This window comes from Orcinus orca, chromosome 2 (assembly GCF_937001465.1).
Source record: "Orcinus orca chromosome 2, mOrcOrc1.1, whole genome shotgun sequence".
Taxonomy (NCBI): domain Eukaryota; kingdom Metazoa; phylum Chordata; class Mammalia; order Artiodactyla; family Delphinidae; genus Orcinus; species Orcinus orca.
Window position 1 is genome coordinate 188,081,599 of NC_064560.1, and position 20,584 is coordinate 188,102,182.

At 47.3% G+C, this 20,584-nt stretch overlaps 1 protein-coding gene across 2 annotated transcripts in view; it reads right to left on the reverse strand.

The window, feature by feature from the left end:
* Window positions 1-279: 279 nt before the first annotated feature.
* Window positions 280-20,584, reverse strand: part of NRDE2 (NRDE-2, necessary for RNA interference, domain containing) — a 46,182-nt gene continuing 25,877 nt past the window's right edge. The window contains exons 6-14 of one of the 2 annotated variants that reach the window (XM_004262333.4): window positions 19,828-20,233; window positions 18,335-18,468; window positions 15,433-15,553; window positions 10,502-10,677; window positions 7,833-8,219; window positions 6,128-7,056; window positions 4,473-4,611; window positions 1,206-1,277; window positions 280-687 (exon numbers count right to left, since the gene is read on the reverse strand). In XM_004262333.4, coding sequence (XP_004262381.3) covers window positions 562-687; window positions 1,206-1,277; window positions 4,473-4,611; window positions 6,128-7,056; window positions 7,833-8,219; window positions 10,502-10,677; window positions 15,433-15,553; window positions 18,335-18,468; window positions 19,828-20,233 — 2,490 coding nt within the window. In that variant the 3' untranslated portion in view covers window positions 280-561. Of the gene's footprint in view, window positions 688-1,205; window positions 1,278-4,470; window positions 4,612-6,127; window positions 7,057-7,832; window positions 8,220-10,501; window positions 10,678-15,432; window positions 15,554-18,334; window positions 18,469-19,827; window positions 20,234-20,584 lie in introns of those variants that run through there. The other variant, XM_033418587.2, reaches the window with a different exon arrangement.

Sequence of the window (20,584 nt, forward strand, 5' to 3'; positions counted from 1 at the left end):
TTCAGGGAGTAATGAGAACTTAACACATTTGATACAGGTGAGAATACCAAGGTTTAAACGACTCCCCACTGCTCTGGTCTGAAGATAAGGGTAAAATCTGCTAAGCAGCCCAGGGGAGGAAGTCCTAGTATTGAGTAACCAGACCTTTTTTTTTTTTGACTGCAAGACCCAGGAGACCTGGCAGGACCACCAAGGATGCCAACAGAGAAGGTACATTCACCCCAGCAGGGCTGGCGCTGGCTGGGCAGGGGAAGAGTGGACCAAACGAGAACTCGCACATCAACCATGACAGGTTCATTTATCACTTAGCATGATTCCTGTCTATGCACATATATACACATACATATATAATATGCAAAACGATGGTTTTGTGTCATTTGCACACACAATGTGCAAGAGATGAGAGACCAATAACCCAGACACAAACTATCAAGAAAGAAACTCCAAAGGCAGAGGTCTTAACACACTCGCACGCATGTGTCACCGTCTCTTCTGGTATCTCCTGCTCCCACGGGGCCGGCGCCGAGGCCTCGGAGGCACGCCCCACTCCCCTCCTGGTCTCTAGTCCTCAAGCAGAAGCTCCAGCTCCTCCAGCGGCAGGCGCACCCGGAGCTCCTTCTCCGTCATCAGGTCCAGGATCTCCTGCATCTCATCGGGGAAGTACTCCACGGCATCCAGGTACAGCACCTGGGGCCGGAGAGCAACATCCTCATCGGCCGGCCGCTCCCTCCAGCTGCCCCGCCACAGCCCACGCTCCCCTTGCTGTCCTAACCCAGCAACACCTTGACATGCTTCAGGAAGGGCTGAACTCAAAAGCAGAGGGAAAGTGAGTAAACTCAAAGTGAGACCCTCTCTTTCCAAAGTGGGGCCGGCAGCTGTGGGCAGACACTGCGGTCACCATCAGTCTGGTCTCTGAACGTCTCCTGACTTGGGCTGTACAGGGCAGAGCTGGGACGTGGATCCCAACGCTCTCAGCATCTGGGCTGAGCTTTGGGCAAATGTTGGGCACCAGCCGCCTACAGCAACGCTCCCATGAAACGCCAGCTCCAGTGCAGGGAAAGGACACAAATGCCCCTCCGTCTCCAAAGGGGATGCTCTGACTATGGAAAGGCCTGGGAAGTGCCCTGTCCCCATGACACTGACTGGATGAGGCTTGGCAGGGAGGTCCTTGGGAATCTGAAGAGACCATGGCCGTTAGAACTCACCTTTGCCCAAGGACAATTCTGAAGTGCTTTGTAGAACACACCTTTGCTTCTTTCTTTATTTCCTAAGGAAACCTGAGGCAAGGGGAAAAAAATACAAAAATGACAAAAGAGAATCCAAGGCCATCCCGGTACTGATCCACCCGGGGCACTGCCACAGTGGCTGATGGGTGGTATGGGTCCATGTACCACGGGATGCCCTCAGGGGCCACTGCTGTGTCTCAGTGGGCCTGGAGTTGACCTTTAACACTTCTGACTTGTTTTCATCTCCTCCATCACTGGGCCATCACACCTGGCATTACTAAGAGTGCCTAGAACGAGGCCTGTGCACGAGGTGAGGGTGATAACTTTACACAGAGAAAATATTTGCTTTAATACTTGCCATTTTTTGAGAACTATCTTAGAGAAATGAGGTGACCAGGATTACTGAATCAGTAACCTTATCAAAAGCAAATTTCGGGTCAAAAATTTCAGTCTGAGAGCATGCAGATATTCAGCACGTTTTTCATCTAAGCACATTTTTATACTGATATAAAATCCTTATATCTTCTATCAACTCACAGACAGGTGCTTTTTCCACGCCTGCTGTGGAAGCTGGAGCAGCGTGTGTCCTCCCCTCCATATCCCCGGGCCTCTCCCAAGTCCCAGGGAGGGATCTGTCCCTCCTCCAGGGAGTCACAACCCACCGGGCAGCTCCCCAGGCGGGCGTCCGCAGCTGTGAATGGGCACAAGCCGAGCTCACGGAGCTGAAGTCTGTTCCTGGGCTTCCTGCCCACCCACCTCCACCAGACTTCCCCTTCCCACAGCAGAGCTTTCTAGTGGACGCTGGCTCTGCCCACCAGGCAGCCAGGGCATGATGTCCAGACAAGACCGGTGAGGGCTGTTGACCGACCTCTCAGAAACGCGGGGGATGGCATCAAGAGACCCCTATCCACAGCTCAGGACCTCTATCTACCAAGGACAGCCTCGCCTCCTTTTCAGATCTTTCAGGTTAACTCCCACAGTCAGGAAGACTGGAACTCCGGGCTGTAACCAGCATCTGTGATAACCTTCAGGCCGGCAAGGCGCAGGCCTTCCTCACTCCCTCCCAGTGCCACCCACAGAGTCAGCCGCGTGGCCCCGGGGGACTCCTGCCTCCCTCCCTGGTATGAGCCTCGGCCATTCTGAGGCTGGACCTCTGAACTTATACCCAAGAAGCCAGTGGGAGCTGTCCTTTTTTCACACACCAAAATACTTCAATGTCCTCTGCTAAAATAGTAACTACACTTAAGGCTTTGTTCTTGAAAGAAGAAAAACGGTACTCCTGTACTTTCTCAACCACTGTATTTGTGAGACTCACAGTTAACCCTGGAATCCAGCAAATCCAGGTACGTAAGTTGGCTAGCCTCAAATGAGAACTGCCCTCTGCTATCTCCTTCATCAGTCAGCCACTGGAAAACGCCTTTGCTGCATCAGGTATGAAAGGGTTAAACGCCAGGTGAAAGCGTGGTAGTGACGTTTCTCCTCCAGGGAGCCAGAGCCACACCCTTCCACAGTGGCCCCACGCGCCCTGCCCTCTCCTGGCACTCAGAGCCTACACCTTACATTTTGGCCCTAATTTGATTTCTTCACTGAGTTTATCAAAGCGTTAGGAGCTCACCCAGATGCCTCAGAAACTGCTAGGAGTTTCACTGCTCTAATTAATTCTTGGTCTGATGCTAATCTTTCCAAAAAGACAGACATTCCTTAATGGTCCCAGGCTGTTTTTCTAAGTCAACAAGAATTTTTCTGTCTACAGTCCACCCAGACTTGGCTCATGGCAGATCCTCAGTGAAAGTACTACAAGTTTGCACTTCACCCTATTTGTCTCTACCTAAAAAAGACCGGAGAAGTTAAATTGGCAAGTGTGCAAGCTCTCCCTCTTTTTAAATTTAGAGTCTTTCACTGGCTTAGACTCCCAGAGTGTTAGCGCTGGAACCATTAGGGAGCATCTGGCGCGCTCCTTCAGTGAGGGCCTGACCACGGGGGTGGAGCTCAGTGGGAACCCAGCCCTCCTGCTGCACCCCAGTGGCCTCCTCTGGTAACAGGCAGGGCCCGCGTCCAGGCCGCGCGTGCCCACGGACACCACGCTGGCGTCTGGACTTCTGAAGGTTTCCATTTCACACAAGGGAGTCAAGACGTAAAATCTGAGCTTTTGAGTCTGAAGAATAAACATTAAAAACACAGAAACTTTGGTGGTAATTCATCTTGATGCCGACTTCTGCCCACAAAATTGTGCCCGTTTGTCCTGGGTGTGCTATCCTGAGATCTGTCCTTCCCTGCTACTCAGGCCTTTCAGAGGTCAGGGGAGGTGCTCCCCGATGAATTCTGGACTCTAAGAGGATGGGGGAGGCCCAAACCTCTCCTAACCCCTAACTTACACTCTATGTATCTCTTTACACCCGACTCGGTCAAATGTCAATGGGAAATGTTCAAATACTTTGATCAACTTCTGAGAAATTATCCTATGGAAACAATCAGAGAGATACATATTTATCTTCTTTTTCAGGAAGGTCACTCCTGACTTCTGAAAGGTACAATATTCAATGGAGGTCACTGTGATATGATTCAATAGCCTTGAGCTAAACAACACTCAAGTGGCCTAGAAGATTGTTTCTAAAAAAGCATGCAACTTAGCAGTGGATGTATTATAGTAAAGGAGGCCCAGCCCAATGCCAAGCCTTTAAGCAAAGGCAAAGACAATTCAAGACTCCAGGAATGAAGCCCAGGAACCACCTTTCAGCCTGCACAACACATTAACAAAACTAAATGGCATCTCACCATATTCAATTACTGTGGTACTTTTAAGTAAAAACAAAGTTGCTTTGGAAAGGTCTATTTTAAAAACCACATTCCAGATTGAATCTTATCTTTTAGTAACAAAACAGAATCAGGACCTGGAAATTCTTAGAGGCAGAACAGCAACAAATTTAGGTCTCTTTCAAATGAAAGCTCTTAGACTATTTCCAAGTTGTTGACTCAACAACATCAACTAGGAGAAAGCCACGTGACATTCTGCTGCACTGAACAGCCCAGGCATCACTCCTCGCTATCATTCTACCAAAGGCCCCAGTAGAAAAGGCAACTTGTGACCCCTCCCACGTCCTGAGGGACCTGACGTCATCCCACCAGGATGCCCACAGGATGAGCCAAGGCTGAGAGGGGTGCGGGCTGCTGGACACCCGCACCGCTCACTTACGAAGGAGGAGGCAGAGCTCTGCATAAACACAAAAACTCCGCATCTTTTCTTACCAAAAAATTCAAATACATCCTCCACAGTAAGGGGCACTGGCTGCCGTAGTCACTCCGCATCGCGTTTTCAAACAGGGCTCTGATCCGATGTGTCAGGCCGGTCTCGGGAATGGTGGCGTAGACCTCTCTACCATCTACCCTGCAAGACAAAAGCTCATGTAACTCCAAGACAACTTCCCACACCTACGTTGCAGTGGGAAGAGATACGTCAGTGACAGCTGACGTCAGCGACAACTGGATCTGAACACGTCGGAGGCAGTGCTGCGGCCAGGTCTGGGGACACGGGGGTGCAGGATATAGTATGATGTGGCTCCTCCAGGGCCACAGGAAGCCAGCGTCGAGGGTGCTGTGGTGTCTCCGCCACACTGGGTCTGCCTAGAAGGCACACAAACTCCCTGCTTCTCTGTTTTCTAAGGAAAACCTACCCTTTCATCAGCAGAGTGCAAATTCTACCCTATGGGAAAGAAAGACCTTTCAGTTGAAAGTAGAGTGAATAAAATCCTGATGGAAGAAGTAAAAAACAAGTAAACTGAAATACTATTCTGGACCTCCCATCAGGGGTTAATAATCTGCCTGCCCACGCAGGGGACACGGGTTCGATCCCTGGTCCGGGAAGATCCCACGTGCCGTGGAGCCACTAAGCCCTTGCACCGCAGCTACTGAGCCTGCGCTCTAGAGCCCACGAGCCACAACTACTGAAGCCCACGCACCTAGAACCTGTGCTCCGCAACAAGAGAAGCCACCACAGTGAGAAGCCGCACACCGCAATGAAACTAGAGAAAGCCCGCGTGCAGCAACGAAGACCCAACGGAGAAAGAAGGAAGGGAGGGAGGGAGGGACGGAGGGAGGGAGGCAGGGACGGAGGAAGGAAGGAAGGGAAAGAAAGAAAGGAAGGAAATAAAAGTTAAAAATTATTTATTTAAAAAAAAGAGAAAGAAATACTATTCAGAGGCAATTCTGAACACTCGATTTCTAAGGTCAGAGTGAAGTAACAACAAAGCTTCTGGAAGGAACAATGATGCCTAAGCCAATATGTTCCCAACCCTGTCGTTTACCCTTCAGATATAAAATACTGTATCCAAAAAAAAACCAAAACATTTAAAACATGACACTGTTATCATCAGTAATAATAACAGAGGCTAGTAATTAGTCTGCACTCTCTTTGTGCTCGATACTCACCCTTCCCAGCAACCCTCTGAGGTAGGTCTTTATTCCCATTTTACAGAAGGGGGAACCTACTGGAGGCATGAACTGACTTGTCCAAGATCACACAGCTGCTAAGTGGAAGAGCTGGGATTTGACTCCAGATTCCAACTCCAGAGCCTGTGTTCTTACCCCCATGCTTTTACTACACCTTCTCAGACACCTGAAGACCTGGCAGTCACCACTCATGCACCGTAAGCAATGCTCAGGGATCCCAAAAAGCACGGCCTAAGGAGACAGCCACAGGAGCCTCTGACGAAAGGTGTTGCTACTTGCAAGTCTCTCATTCCTTTTTCACCATGTTTTTCCTACAACATGGAGAAACCCCCCAGCAGGCGTTCCAGGCCCAGGCCGCATTCACTTCTGTATTCTGGAGGCCGAGTGGGTGGTGGGAACATGGCAAGCATTGCATAAAGGTTTCTGGACACACAGACAAGATGCTCTGTAATTACCTCTGCACAGTTTCCACTAGTCTTTTCCTCATTTTCTCAGCTTCAATTGCGAACAACCACGGCTCCAAGGGTTTGGCAGACCTGGTGATCGCATCGAAGAATCTTCTGGTCTTACTGGCACTGTGGGACTTATTCTGAATCTGTACATACGACCTCCAAAGAACCTGGTTGTCCGGATACAACTTTAAAGCCTCCGAGAGAGCCTCTCGCAGAGGAGCCAGAGGGTAGACGGCGACTTTCATGTGGAATCTAAGCAGGCTCGTGTGCATCAGGGTGACGGCCTCAAGGACACTGCTCAGGCTCGGGGGGCTGGCACTGCCCTCCAGACCAGGGCCCTCTGCGGAAACAGAGACCTTGTGTTTCGCAAATACCTGCTCATATATCCGCACAGCAGCGTCGATCCCTATGGTCAAATACTGGAAGAGCATGAAGCATTTAACCAGGTTAATCAGGCGGCTAAAGGAATCGGCGGGAGCTGGATCAGAGACACAGCTCTCCCCCAAACAGTCCTGCAGCGCGTGTTCATAAGCCTTCCGAGCTTTCAAAATGTGAACGGCCAAGACTTGCCCGGTGTAGGGCCCGTAGGCCCCATTCTCGGTCAGTCTGGTCAATACGTGAATGGCTCGGGCTGGGGCAGCCCCTCTCACGTCCGGCAACAGCTCCACCTCCAGCTCGGCGTAGAGGAGACCGAGCTCACACAGCTCATGGTCCTTCAGTTCTCTGCTCCCTGCCATGCCGAGTGCTGTATCGAAAACTCTTCTGGCATCCTCTGTGTTGCCGAGCAACCACTCCAGATGCGCATACTGCTTCCAGAGGCAAAAATTGTTGCGGTTGTCTGGCTCCTTGAGGAGATTCTTGGCTAGTTTTTTGCAGTTCTTTCCTTGTGATTTTAATCTCTTCTTGTTTTTAGTGCGCAGACACCAAACGACCTAAAGGTAAAAAGAAAAGAATGACTCCAAGTGCTCTGTGATATTAAAGACATCCCTTCGTACTGTCAGCTGCAGAAAGCCACACAAGGCTCTTCACTGCCTTCCTTTATCACGTGTCTGCTAAACACTTAGGCTCTCCGAGAAACAAATCAGGGTTCCACCAGGGCCACAGGAGCCCCAAAATGAACACATCTAGGTTTCCATCTGAAATCCCTACGAAGAAGGCTTATATACTCCACATGCTCTTCTCCAAAGATAGATGACCACCAAACTTTACCAGGCACTATTTTAATAATACAGCCTGGTGTGTGCAACCTGCAATTAAAGCATCAGAACTTTGGGTTTTATAATTCAATACTAACCGGTGGCCAGCAGAGGGCAGAGGAGTCAACCCTAGATGAACTTCTAGCAGATAATGAAGAGCAGCATAAGTAAGTAGCTTATTTTCTCTATTTTAATAAGCCCCTAAATCCTCTAACCTGGCTTAAGCTTAAGCTTGGTCCTTAACACTAACTGCTCACATAATCACAGACATCCGGTAATAAAGAGTCAACACAACAAATAGCTCCCGTCACTGACGCGCTGGACTCACTCCCACCTTCCTCCTCTTCCCCGTGGCCCCTCAGAAGGGGCAGCCGCACACCCGGTGCCTTTGGGTCCCCGAAGGAGGAGGTGCTGTGGCCCAGAGCCCTGAAGAACACCAAGAGCCTGGCCATCCCACTGACAAACAGCGACGGGAAATGAGGTCCTCACACAGGGGAGGAGGCCGGAGTTACCTTTGCAATCTCGTACCGTAACCAGGAGAAGCAGAGCTGAGACCTCTCCTTGCCTGAAAACAAAGGCATCACGAGGTGGAAGATGTTGCGGATGAACTCCTCGCCCTCTCGACTGTGACCCCTGGTCCAGTGCCGGCAACCCAGCTGGTCTGTGCGTCCGATACAGCTGACGCCGGAAAATGAAAGGTTGAGAAAAGTCAAGGGCTTTTCATCATAAAGTCCATTGTCGAAGATGCTGTTCTCATCCATGGCCAGATAGAGGCAGGAGGCCGGAGGGCTGAAGCCGGAAGGCACACCCAAGAACTGCAGAAAGGCTGCAATCAGCCGAAACTGAAGATCTGGGCTGGAAAGCTGGATCAGAGACTGTCCAATATCATCAAACAACACCTGCAACAAAGACAAAATCATGTGACCGAATGCAACAAACAAAAAAGCCTTCACATTTTTTTCCACAATTCTTTTTAGAGGGATATACTTACGAGTCAACATTATTCAAATTAAATTTTAAACAGACAGAAGCTAGGCTGTCTGCAAGGCGCAAAAAAGCTAGAGGCCTCCCAAGGCAAGCTGAGGGCGGGAGGGTGAGTGCCAGGGGTCCTGCAGCGCCGGCAGCATCTCACACTTCCTGGGAATCCTCCACAGGAGGGGACACCAAAGTGGAAACTTTCAAAGTCTCCTAACGGATTCACAGGAAATCTAAAATCACATTCACTTCTTTTTTTTTAACATGCATTTCTGAGAACACACAAAATTGCTTTTCTAGTTACTCTGATAAGTTACAATTGTGAAAAATTTTTATTTTAAGATAGAAGAACTTTACTACTTTGTGGTTTCTTTGTATAAAATTGCTTCAGGAAATGAAAAATACGCTCAAAAATACACAAACAGCAGCACAGTAAAAAGGAAACTGCAGGAGCAATGGACCATGCTGAAAGCAATTGTAAGAGCCTAATACTGACTGTAACTGTTTGTAGCTGACTTCGCATAATAACTTTAAAATATAAGGCCACAGGGACTACACTGTGTCTCAGGTCCTGCTTATCTGACTGGTCTCTGTGGCCCTCAGCAAAGAGGAAATCAAAACACGAGCACAATAAAAGTGGACTACCTGGGACTCAGCTCATCAAAACCATCAACTAATCAGAAAGCTTTTTCTCCTCCAGGCTTTGACTAGAGAAAAAAAATCTAAGAAATTGCTCGCGGCAGTAGTTTGCTCCAGAAATGAGCTTCCGGGAAACCGCCAAAGTGCTGAGCCTTGAGAACTAACTTCTGAAGGGTGACCATGAACTCTGTAAAGCCATCAAACACCAAAGACCGAGCCCACCCACCCTGCCTGAAAACTTCAGCTCAGCGGGGCGGGGACCTCACGGGCAGGCTCGCCTCAGAAGGTCGAAGGTCACCGCATGAGCAGCCATTCCCCTGGGCGCTGGCCCTTCCCTCCTGCCCAGAGGCCACCTCCGTCCTTCCTCCCAATTCTGTTTTCTCATTCTGGCCACTCCTCGAACATCCCCAGCCCTCTGGTTCCTTCACTCATGCTGATCCCTCTGCCTGGAGGCGAAGCTCTGGCATCACTCTCCACATCCAGGACTATTAACTGAGCGCTCACCACTGGGCAAGCTTCGTCCAGGCACTGGTGACGCAGCAGTGACAGAAACAGGAAAAGTCTCCACTCTCACGGCACGTGATTTGTAGGGAGCGAGCAGGTCAAAGCTCAGGAGCCTTGCTGCTGTAAACCCTCTCAGACTGTACTTGTGACCTGTCGCGTGCCAAGCAGCACACTGTAGACCCTTGAAGAACACGGGTTTGAACTGGGCGGGTCCACTTACACATGGATTTTTTAACTAAACATGTCCCACAGGACCCCATGACCCGTGGCTGGTTGAATCCGCAGCTGTGGAACCACGGATGCGGAGGGCTGACTGCAAAGTTATACTCAGATTTTCAATTGCTTGGGGGAGTCGGTGCCCCTAACCCCCTCGTTGTTTAAGGGTCGACTGTAGTAGGTATCTTGTCAAAGTGGCTCAATTCCAGGTATCAAAATAGAATCTCTTCCTTTCGTTTAATGTAAAACTTCCAAAGCTGCTGGCCACTGGGCACAGAGTAGCAGGCGCCAAGCCACGCAACAGCCGTGAGGGACGTAACCTGAGTGCCTGGCAGCACAGGTGCCCAACAGATACTACTTCCCCCCCAGCAAGATGAGCTGGACACCCACCGTCCCAACACGGCCTCTACATTCCTGTCCCTCTTGTCTTCCAGAGTCACACCCACCCACCCATCTTTAAGGATCCAAGAGTAGGGTGGGGAAAGTGCACACAGTTGAAGAATCTAGGACAGTGACTCCATGCTTTTAAACCCTGAGCCCCCAGGCTTCCGTGTGAAAAACTAACTGAATAACCTGGAAGACAATCTCCAGAAGGGGGACCACCAGAGCCGACCCTCCTCCTTGGGGACAAGAACTATCAGGTCGAGTGCCTCGATGCTCCCCCATCACTAGCAGCCAGTGAAAGTCTCCCCGGTTTCCGGGAAAGAGGGGAGTTTCCGTAGGCAGGAGCAGGCTAGAACCTCCCAAGCCAGGCAGGTGCCCAGAGAGCCCAGCATACTCCTTCTGGGGAGCCAAACCCCAAGGGGAACGGGGGCAGAGCAAAGACCCCGCGGGGGGCAGCGCTCACCTGCCTCTCCGGGTCCTCACAGTCTTCCTCCGCCTGCTTCTTGGTCTTCTCAGGGCGCCACGGCCGCCAGTGTCTGTGGTCTCGGGACCGCTCAGCAGCAAGCCAGATCTGCCACCTGGGCAGAGTCTTATCTTTAATTTCCTGGTCGTCGTCTTCTGGTTCATCATCGTCATCATCTAGGCAAGAATCAAACTTCTAGACACCTAACCAGCAAACAAAGCCACCATCAACACTTAAATCTACCTGCTGGTTCCAGCTACAGAGGTGGGCACCTGGAAGGCCAAGGTAAGACCCAGGCCCAGCCTTCTGCGACACTCAGTGGCATTTACAGACTCTCCCATAATCACTCAGGTTCCCAGAAAAAAACGGCAGGTTAGCCGGTGAAATCAGATGATTGTTAATGCTATCACAGCAATTAAAATGGGAATGACACATATTTAGGACAGCACTGCCCAGTGGAACTTTCTGTGATGCCAAAAGTGTTCCAATTCTGCGCTGAGTAATATGATAGCTACCAGCTACAAGTGACTTACTGGGCACTTGAAATGCAGCTGGTAGAATAACTGAATTTTAAATTTTATTTCATTTTAACTAATTTTAATTAAAATAACCACGTGTCACTAGTGGCTACTGTACTGTACAACACAATTCTAGAATGCTAAATGACATTTAATGAGAGCATTGCTTTAGATTTTCTTAAGCCATCAGAATTTTTAGCCAGTGGCCCTATGATTATGACACGTTTACTTTTTTTTAAAAAAAAAAGCAAGCCAAGATATCCTATACTTTATTTCACTTTGTTTCCTAACTCTGAACATGCAGAATAGGAAAGGAAAAAAGTCTGAGTCTTCTGTAAAGTTCAATATTTAAAAATAAACAAACAGAGTATGTACAATGGTGCAGCCACCCAGAAAACAGTTGGGCGGTTTCTTATAAAACTAAACTGCACTTAACGTAAGACCCAGAAACTGTATTCCTCGTGCTGATCCCAGAAAAATGAAAACCTATGTTCACACAAAAACCTATACATTAATGCCCACAGCAGTTTTATACATAATAGCCAAAAACTGGCAACAATCCAACTGTCCTACAGAGGGTGAACAGAGAAACAAACTGTGGTACATCTATGCCATGGGCACTGCTAAGCAATAAATATGAAGAAACTGCTGACACATGCAACAGTATGGACGGATCTCAGGGGAATTCTGCTAAGTGAGTAAAAGGCAATCTTAAAAAGTTACACAGAAAACAACTGTTAGTGAGGATGTGAAGAAACTGGAACCCTCGTGCACTGGTGGTGGGGATGTAAAATGGTGCAGCTGATGTGGAAGACAGTATGATGGATCCTCAAAAATTAAACCCAGAACTACCATATGATCTGTCAATTCCACTTCTGGGTATATACCCCAAAAAACTGAAAGCAGGGACCCAAACAGGTATTTGTGTATCCACGTTCACAGCAGTATTATTCACAACTGCCAAAAGGTGAAGCAATCCAAGTGTCCATCCATAGATGGAGAGAGAAATAAAATGTGGTGTATACATACAATGGAAAATTATTCAGCCTTAAAAAGCAAAGAAATATTGACACATGCTTCATACTGTATGAACCCTGAAGACATCACACTAAGTGAAATAAGCAATCACAAAACAACAAATATTGAATGATTCCACTTATATGACGTTCTTAAAGTAGTCAGATTCATAGAGACAGAAAGTAGAGTGGTGGCTGTCAGGGGCTAGGGAGAGAGGAGAGGAATAGAGAGTTAATACTTAATGGGTATAGAGTTGCAGCTGGAGAAAATGAAAAAGTTGAGGAGATGGATAGAGGTGATGATGGTCACACAAGTGTCTGAATGTAATTAATGTCACTGAACTGTACACTTAAAAATAGTTAAGATGGGGGACTTCCCTGGTGGCGCAGTGGTTGGGGGTCCGCCTGCCGGTGCGGGGGGCATGGGTTCGGGCCCTGGTCCGGGAGGGTCCCGCGTGCCGGGGAGCGGCTGGGCCCGTGCGCCACGGCTGCTGGGCCTGCGCTCTGGAGCCCGCGAGCCGCGGCTGCTGAGCCCGTGTGCCACGGCTGCTGGGGCCCGCGCGCCTGGAGCCCGTGCTCCGGGCAGGACAGGCCGCTGCAGTGGGAGGCCTGGGCGGCGCGACGGGGGGTGGCTCCTGCTCGCCGCAGGTAGAGAGAGCCTGCGTGCAGCACAAGGATCCAGCGCCCCCAAAAATAAAATAAATAAAAATTAAAAAAAAAAAAAAAAATAGTTAAGATGGTAAATTTTGTGTGTGTTTTACAATAAAAAATGTTGAAAAGAGTTACATGCCATGTGATCCCATTTATATAAACAGAGGTGAAATAACACAGTAATATAATAATAGACATGGAGAACAGATCAGTGGTAGGAGTGGGGGGAGCGGGGAGGAGGTGTGGCAAGAAAGGTACAGCATAGGGGGCCCTGTGGCGATGCAGTGGTTCTGTATCTTGATTGTGGTTACGTGAAGCTGCACATGTGGTAAAACCGTAAAGTACGAAACAAACACAGGCAAAGACGAGTGCCTGTCAAACCAGTGAAATCTGAATAAACTCTGTGGATTGTACCAGCATCGATTTCCTGGCTGTGCTACTGTCTGCAGCACTACCACTGGGGGCAGCTGGGTGAAGGGTGCACAAAACCTCCCTGTGTATTTTTTTTCCCAACTTCTTGTGAGTTTATAAGTATTTCAAAATAAATAACAAACAAGCAAAAATCTCAAAAAATCGAAATGCATGATACGTGTACCAGCATTTAAAACCCAATATTCTACCCAATGCTCTTCTGAATTCCTCAAAGAAGAAAACAAATTTAACTATTTATCACCTTCTTCTAAAGGTCTACATTTGAAGTAATCCTTTAATCACGCTGAGAAACTTACTATAAGAGAAATTACCCTTGTGAGCTACATATCAGACTTAGATACCAGAATTTATTACATCAGTAATTCAAAAAGTTACATGGTTGTGGACAGATGTATATACGTAACAATCACAGCCTAACAGGAAGCGAGGGTAAGCAAGGAGAAATAAGTTGTACCATATGAAGAAGTACTTCAGAATCAATGAGAAACACCAGCCACTCTCTAAATGCCAGCCCTGTCCTGATGAACCAAAAACTTAAAAATAAAACAAAACCAAAAATAATTATCCACTAGTTTTCTGAAAACAAGAATCTTTCAACCTTTCTCCTGATGCTGCTGGGGTTTTGCGTACTCCCATTATATTCATTAGAAAGAAATTCATTGAATTTTCTCTATAATGGAAACTTTGCAGGAATATTAGCACCAACATATGTCCCTAACTTGATACTAAAAATCAAGGTTTCAACACTGGGGTTACCTTTCTGAGAAAATTAACTTTACATCTGATTATGAGTGACGATTAGACATTTGGACATTTATCAGAGAAGTAATGTTAACTTGGTCTCTGGACACTGCTATGAGAACTCTATCCTCATAGAACTGCAGAATACGGTAAACTTTAGAACGTAGATTCCATGCAGTCTAAGAGTCTTGCTCATTCACAAAACACAGAAACAAAAACAAGCTGAAAACACAGAACCATGCTGAGTCGGTCACTCAGAGAAAGAAGATTTATTACCCAAAGACCTATGTTCGTAATTCTTCATGTGGTCTCGCAGACTCAGTGGCTAAAAGTGCAACACCTACTTCCATTTTTCCCTGCATGTTATTGTTTTCATATATGAAACCACTGAGGTCAGCCTGAAGAACAGTTCCAGTTCTTTTAGGAAAGGACACTCAAGAGAAGTCAAAACAGCTGAGCCTTTGACAGCATAGGTGAAGCATGACCATCACCAGACAGTGCTGCCCAGAGCAGAGTCACCCCAAATACCTGACGGTCCCCCCCACCCAACCTGCCTTAGTGGAGGCAGGGATGCCACCTGGCCTGGAGCTCTGCGCTGCCACGCAGACCTTAGCTAATCCAAAGCTTCCATGCCACGGATGAAGAAGCCAAGGCCCAGAAAGGTCACACCTGTGAGAAGAGGCTGGCCGAGTCTGGGCTCTCTCCCCCTCACACTTTCAACAAAACCAGAAAGTGAAGCAATTCCTGAATAGCTGAGAGCTGTGCTGTCCAATTCAGTAGCCACAGTATGAGGCTATCAAGCACCTGAAAGTGACTGGTCTGAACTGAGATGTGCTGTAAGTATAAAATATACACGAGATGGCAAAGTCTTTGTATGGAAAAAAAAGAAGGCAAAATATCTCATTAATTTGTTTAAATTGATTACATGTTGAAATGTTCATGTTCTGATATACTAGGTTAAACAAAATAACATTATCAAAATTAATTTCACCTCTTTTCACTTTTTTAACGTGACTACCAGAAAATGTGAAGTTACATATGTGACTTGAATTATATTTCTGTTGGTCAATGCTGTCTTGAAGAATACAAATCTGGAAAATACTTTGGAGTCACTTAGGATGACTACTGTATAAATGCTAGTTAATAATTATAGTATTCCTAAAAAGGCAAGTATTTTTCAAATAATCTGTTGGTCTGTACATTGCCAAGAAAACGAAAAGACAGTCTTAAACACACACAAAAATGGGAGGAGGGAGAGCAGGGGATTAGTAACAAAATTACTAATCAGAAGCAACCTACAAAATGAAAATTACTTCCTCTGGAAAGAAATTCAACCCTCAAGAGTGTATGGACTAAAGGAGGGCATGGCAGTCAACTGCTTTAAAATCTCTAAGGGGAAGAAACAGTCTTTCTCCCAGGTCAGTTACTTCATGAGTTTTTGACACTTTGATGTTTGCACAGTGTTCTTAAGCTACTGATAAATAGCTCACACCTACAAACAAATAACCCGTGAAGACGTGAAAACAAATTCTGGAAGGAAAAGGCAGAGCATCTCAACTGAGAGGCGCCTTACCTGGGCTGACGACCACCCAGCCGCCCCGCTCCTGCTGCTGCATCCACGCTCTCCAGCCTCGGGCGCCCTTCTCCCCGGCCCTGGGCTCTCCACTGTCCCAAAAGGGCTCAAAGAATTCTATCTGTTCAGGTTTAAGACACAGAGGTTAGCCTACCTCGTACAGAACTGCTAAGTCACTGGGCAAAATCAGTGCTGACTGGCATAAGAGGGGCTTATGATTCTTGAAATCTTGCCTGTCATCAGTCCTGGGAGTAGATATACGATACACAAAACAGAAAAAACAATTCGTGTGACAGGCAGCCACCAAGAGAGGCCCCCGTGGCCCTCCCCTGCCTTGAAGTATTCACACCCTTGAGTGTGGGGTGGGCCCAGTGGCTTCTAACAAACAGAACATGGCACAAGGTGATGGGACGACACCTCTGAGGTTAGTTACAGAAAGACCGGCCAAGCCCACGAAGAGGGACCTGCAGCTGGGTGGGAGAAGGACGATTTGCCGGTTCTGACCCTGGTAGGCCAGTCTGACCAGGGACAGTGGCACTGCCAGTTCCCTGAATGCCACTGGGCCCCCTAACTGATACCTGAAGTCATGTTGCTTTCAAGACCTTTGGAGGGGAAGGAGAATCAAAGTCTTTTTTTTAAATAGAATTACAGTTGATTTACAATATTATATTACCAAAGTTTTAACAGGACAGACTGTGAGCTCTTGAGGTCAGGACCACATCTCAATTACAGTAAATTACCAGCACCTGGCACTGTGCCCAACACACAGGAGGGACTCAATAAATGTTTGCTGGGAGACAGCTGAACATGGCTGGCACCCAGCGAACAAACAGGCCTGCAGGGTAAAGCCTGGTCCCTCCCTCAGTCATCTGGCCACCAGGCCTGCAGCGTGTGGGGGCAGTTTGGCAGCAGCAATTCCCTATGGAACAAACGTGAACACTTCCATGAACAGGAAACTGAATATGTCATCACCTGACAATCGGGACTTTGAAAGTTGGCCAGTAGGGACTTCCCTGGTGGTGCAGTGGTTAAGACTCCACGCTCCCAATGCAGGGGCCTGGGTTCGATCCCCGGTCAGGGAACTAGATCCCACATGCCGCAACTAAGAGATGGCATGCCACAACTAAGGAGTCCGTGAGCTGCAGCTAAAGGAGCTGGCAAGCCGCAACTAAGGAGACCCAGTGCAACCAAATAAATAAATAAATATTTAAAAAAAAAAAAGTGAGCCAGTAACCTGTTCAATGAAAGCTTTTGCAAGAAACCTCTTGAAGAAGAACGAGCAGGCTTCAAAGGGCAGGAGCGGCAGGATGACGCAGCCTGAGCCCCAGTCTGCAACCAGGAGAGCCACAGGAGGGCCAGGCCCTGCGCTCGAGTGCAGGCAGCCACCTCGGCCAGGGGAACCGCGAGGACTACACTCCCTCTTTACAGGATTTGCTCTTATAATAAGAAGGGATGGCAGAAGCGCAGTCAAGAAAAAGAAGGTTTGTTTTTTTTTTTTAAGTGTGATGAATGGTTATAACCAATTCATTTATTCCACAGACAGACCAGTAATCCCAGACTCTGCCTGTTTTCTGTTGTACTACTCTGTTTATGGTAACAATGTCTCTCAGTTACAAAGGTATGGAATGTCATTAAACAAAAGCTTCAAAGTTGTCATACACATGCTTTGAAATCACAGATCTCTTATTCACTGGGTGCCCACCACCGTCAGCTCTGTGCCAACAAGCACTGGTCCCTACCGTGTGCTGGGAACACGTGTTAAGCTGAGGTGTGGTCATGCCCTCAAGAGTATTTAAAGCCTCAAGTGCGTGGGCCAGTCCTGGGTGATGCTTCTGTCCTGGGCAGCGCCCCCCAAGCCCATCAGCAACTGCTCCCACCCCAGAGGGTGTCAGCAGAGGGGTGGGGGTGAGGGAAATTCTGTTCCTGACCCCCAGCACACACCCCAGGCTCCACAGAGAGGTTAAGAACCACTTCTGCGGCACAGCAGGTTCTTCAAACAGCAAAACGTGTCTTAAAGTAACTGTGCTATCTGGCTTATTATACTAATAATCAGTTATACCAATACTAACCAATATTCTTTAACCCAATTTTGTCTAGGAAAAAAAGGTTAAAAATAAGGATGATAAAAAGTCTTTACAGGCAGTTCATGAAAGCTCCACAAGATGGAGACCGTAGCCTGTCACCAAAGACCTTTGAAAGTTCACCATAAATTCAGATGTCCAATCCATCTCTCATCAGACCCTCTTTGCTGAGTAGAAAACTCAGTTTTCTTGAGTGGAAAAAGGGAAAAGAAGGTTGTCTTATTTGGATAGTTCTACAGTTAGTTTTTTTTATTGCTTCACATCACGAATATTGGCAATGTTCACTCATCTTCTAAATGACTAACCCCCCCAGCCCTACCCACCCCCAGTTAGGATCGGTGTTGACAAAGCACCAACATGTGCTTGCAACTCCACTTGCAACTCCAGCAAGATTTTAGGTGGTGGAAAGGTTAACCGGGGGAGAGACGCGAGACCCAGATTAGAGTGCACGCAAGCAGGAGAGAGGACCACAGTTTACAGGGCATGACAACTGCCTGCCTGGAGGGCGGGGGCAACTAGCACTTAAACACGGGCAGTTAAGTAAGGGAAAAAAAGGAACATAAGTGAACCTTTATATTTGGGGAGGTGGAGGGATCGTCTTTCCTCTCTCCATGTTTCACTACTTTCATTATGGAATTTTCCTTGCATTGCCAGAATATTTCTGAGGAACAATCCTCAACAGGACTGATGTAAAGGAGGATATAAATATTCTAAAAATACGACCACCACCTCCCATTATCCACACACCCCCACGAAAGAGGGAGAGGGGGAGAGAGATAGAGATGGAGACGGGGTGGGGGGGACTCAAGCAGGACTCGCACCTGTCCTTTGGTAGGCAGGTCTTTCACACTGTCGGGTTTGAAGAAGGTGAAGTCAACCATGGCCTGGAACAGAGAGACGGCCTTCTCGGAGTGACCAGCCTGCCGCAGAAAGTGGCACTGCTGAAGAAAGAGGGCTGCAGGCAGGGAGAGCAAAGGGGGAGAACCCTGGTTAACACCCAAAAAGGGAGAGAACATAACTCCTACAGACATGCAGTTCAACACCCAGAACATCTTTTCCCTGAAATTTAGTGACTTAATATTTTCAAAGCTGTGAGACATACATGTCCTGATTTTAAAGGACTCAGATGGTACTGCAATGAAAGCACATTCTCATTTTTATGTGAAACTATCACAGAGTACTAATAGTAACAATAAAATAAGGCAAGAGGATGGTCTGAATATTGGTTATCAAATACTCAAAGCTCATTAATACGAGAAAAATTCTAGGAAAAGGATGGCGTCATAGATTTCTTATCAGAAAGCAAAGATCTGTACTCAACTGATCACTAGATGGCATTATTCACCAGCAATTTTCATGGTGTACTCAGTCCGCTGTAAACAAATCAGGGTTCCATGTTTGAAAATTTCAGTTCATTTAAACTGTGGTACAATTCCATCTACTAAATACCATTAAGCTATTTGAGCTCATCACAAAGGATATCAAACATGAGACTCTTTTTAAGTCAGTGGAGTAAATGCTTATTATTTCTAGAGCAATATATTTCTATCTTTAGAAATTAGTAGCACTATTCGATAGCAGGGATTTGATCAAATAAACGCCTGCTACATGCCGGATCCTGAGCTAGACTCACCATATATCATCTCAGCCGACATGCCCAACAATCAGGTAAAGCAGGTATTGTGCTATTGCTGCTGAGGGAGAAACTAGAGCTCAAACAGGTTAAGGGACCTATCCAAGGTCACACCAGAACCCATGAAGGGCAAACTCAGGATTCAAGTCAGGAGTGACACTCTCCAGCTCCTGTATAACATGCAGTCTCCCGTGCCTCATTACTGGACAAAATTTATATTCTAGTCTCCTTCAGGACCTGCCAAAAATGGTAACAGTATAATAATACCAAAAACCTATACCTATCAGTGATGTCAGCCAGTCAGGGCAACCCGCACACAGTAGTGCCTCAGACCCTATGCTATAATGGGTCAGATGAGCAGTGCAGGCATCTCAACAGATAAGGCCACCAACAGCCAAAGCAGTTAAGAGACTTGACTACATTTACCTGATTAACAAGTAGAAAAGTTGGAACTTCTAGTCTGGTGATATTTTCCGAGCCCTACTGGCTCTAATGCCCCACCACCAAGAAGCTGGAGGGGGAGAACCTGTTATCAAAAGGAGTCATAATACCTTTTTTAAAAATCAGTTTTATCGATTTAGACATTCCTAAAATAAACCAAAAATAAATCTTCATTTTCAAGTTAGCCAAAAGAAAGTACAGCTCCTCCCGCGTAAGAGGATCTGGTCATCATCTCCTTACCAAACATGGCCTCCTCAGTGCCAGGCAGCTCAGGGTGAGACAAGATGCTGCCGTCCTTAACAGCAGACAAAGTACTCAAGCATTTTCCATAAAGACTCTGAATTTTTGATATGGAAAAGGTGCTAAACTGGCTCTGGCAAAATAAAAGGTATTTCTGCCAAAGGGCTGTATTGTTGGGATGTAAAAATATCAGTTTCTGCCACTCTTTGACCAGAGTGGAGGGCTCCCAGAACTCGGTGCAGAGCTGCAGCTTGGCAAGTTTCAGATCCACGCTGCTCGGGTTGCTTTCCACGGCCCGTTCCAGAATGGCCAGCTTCTTCTCCAGAACCAGCTTCAGGGACCGCTTCCGCTTTTCCTGCTGTCCTTCCTCGATGGCATACAGGCCCGGACTCCTCATGACCTCGTCCTCAACAACAAAAACACCGATTTACAAATGCAAATGGAAGTGGGGGACCCTCAGGATTTCAAGGCTGCTTGTAGAGTGACTTACAAGCCCCGAATGGTTTCTCACCTCTCAAAATGAATTGTTATTCAGACATGTTTGATCTCGAGTTTAGTTCACCTAATTTACCTATCCACTCTCTGTCATTTTAAACTTAGATTTATGTATCAATAACTAGCATGCAATGTCTTGAAAACCTTTTCTGAAGAGCCAGTTTTACCAATAACACAGCCAAATGTAGGACAAATATGATAATTATATAAGTGGTTCAAAAAGATAAGTGGGACGAAGACAAATCCATGTGTTCCAGAAGGG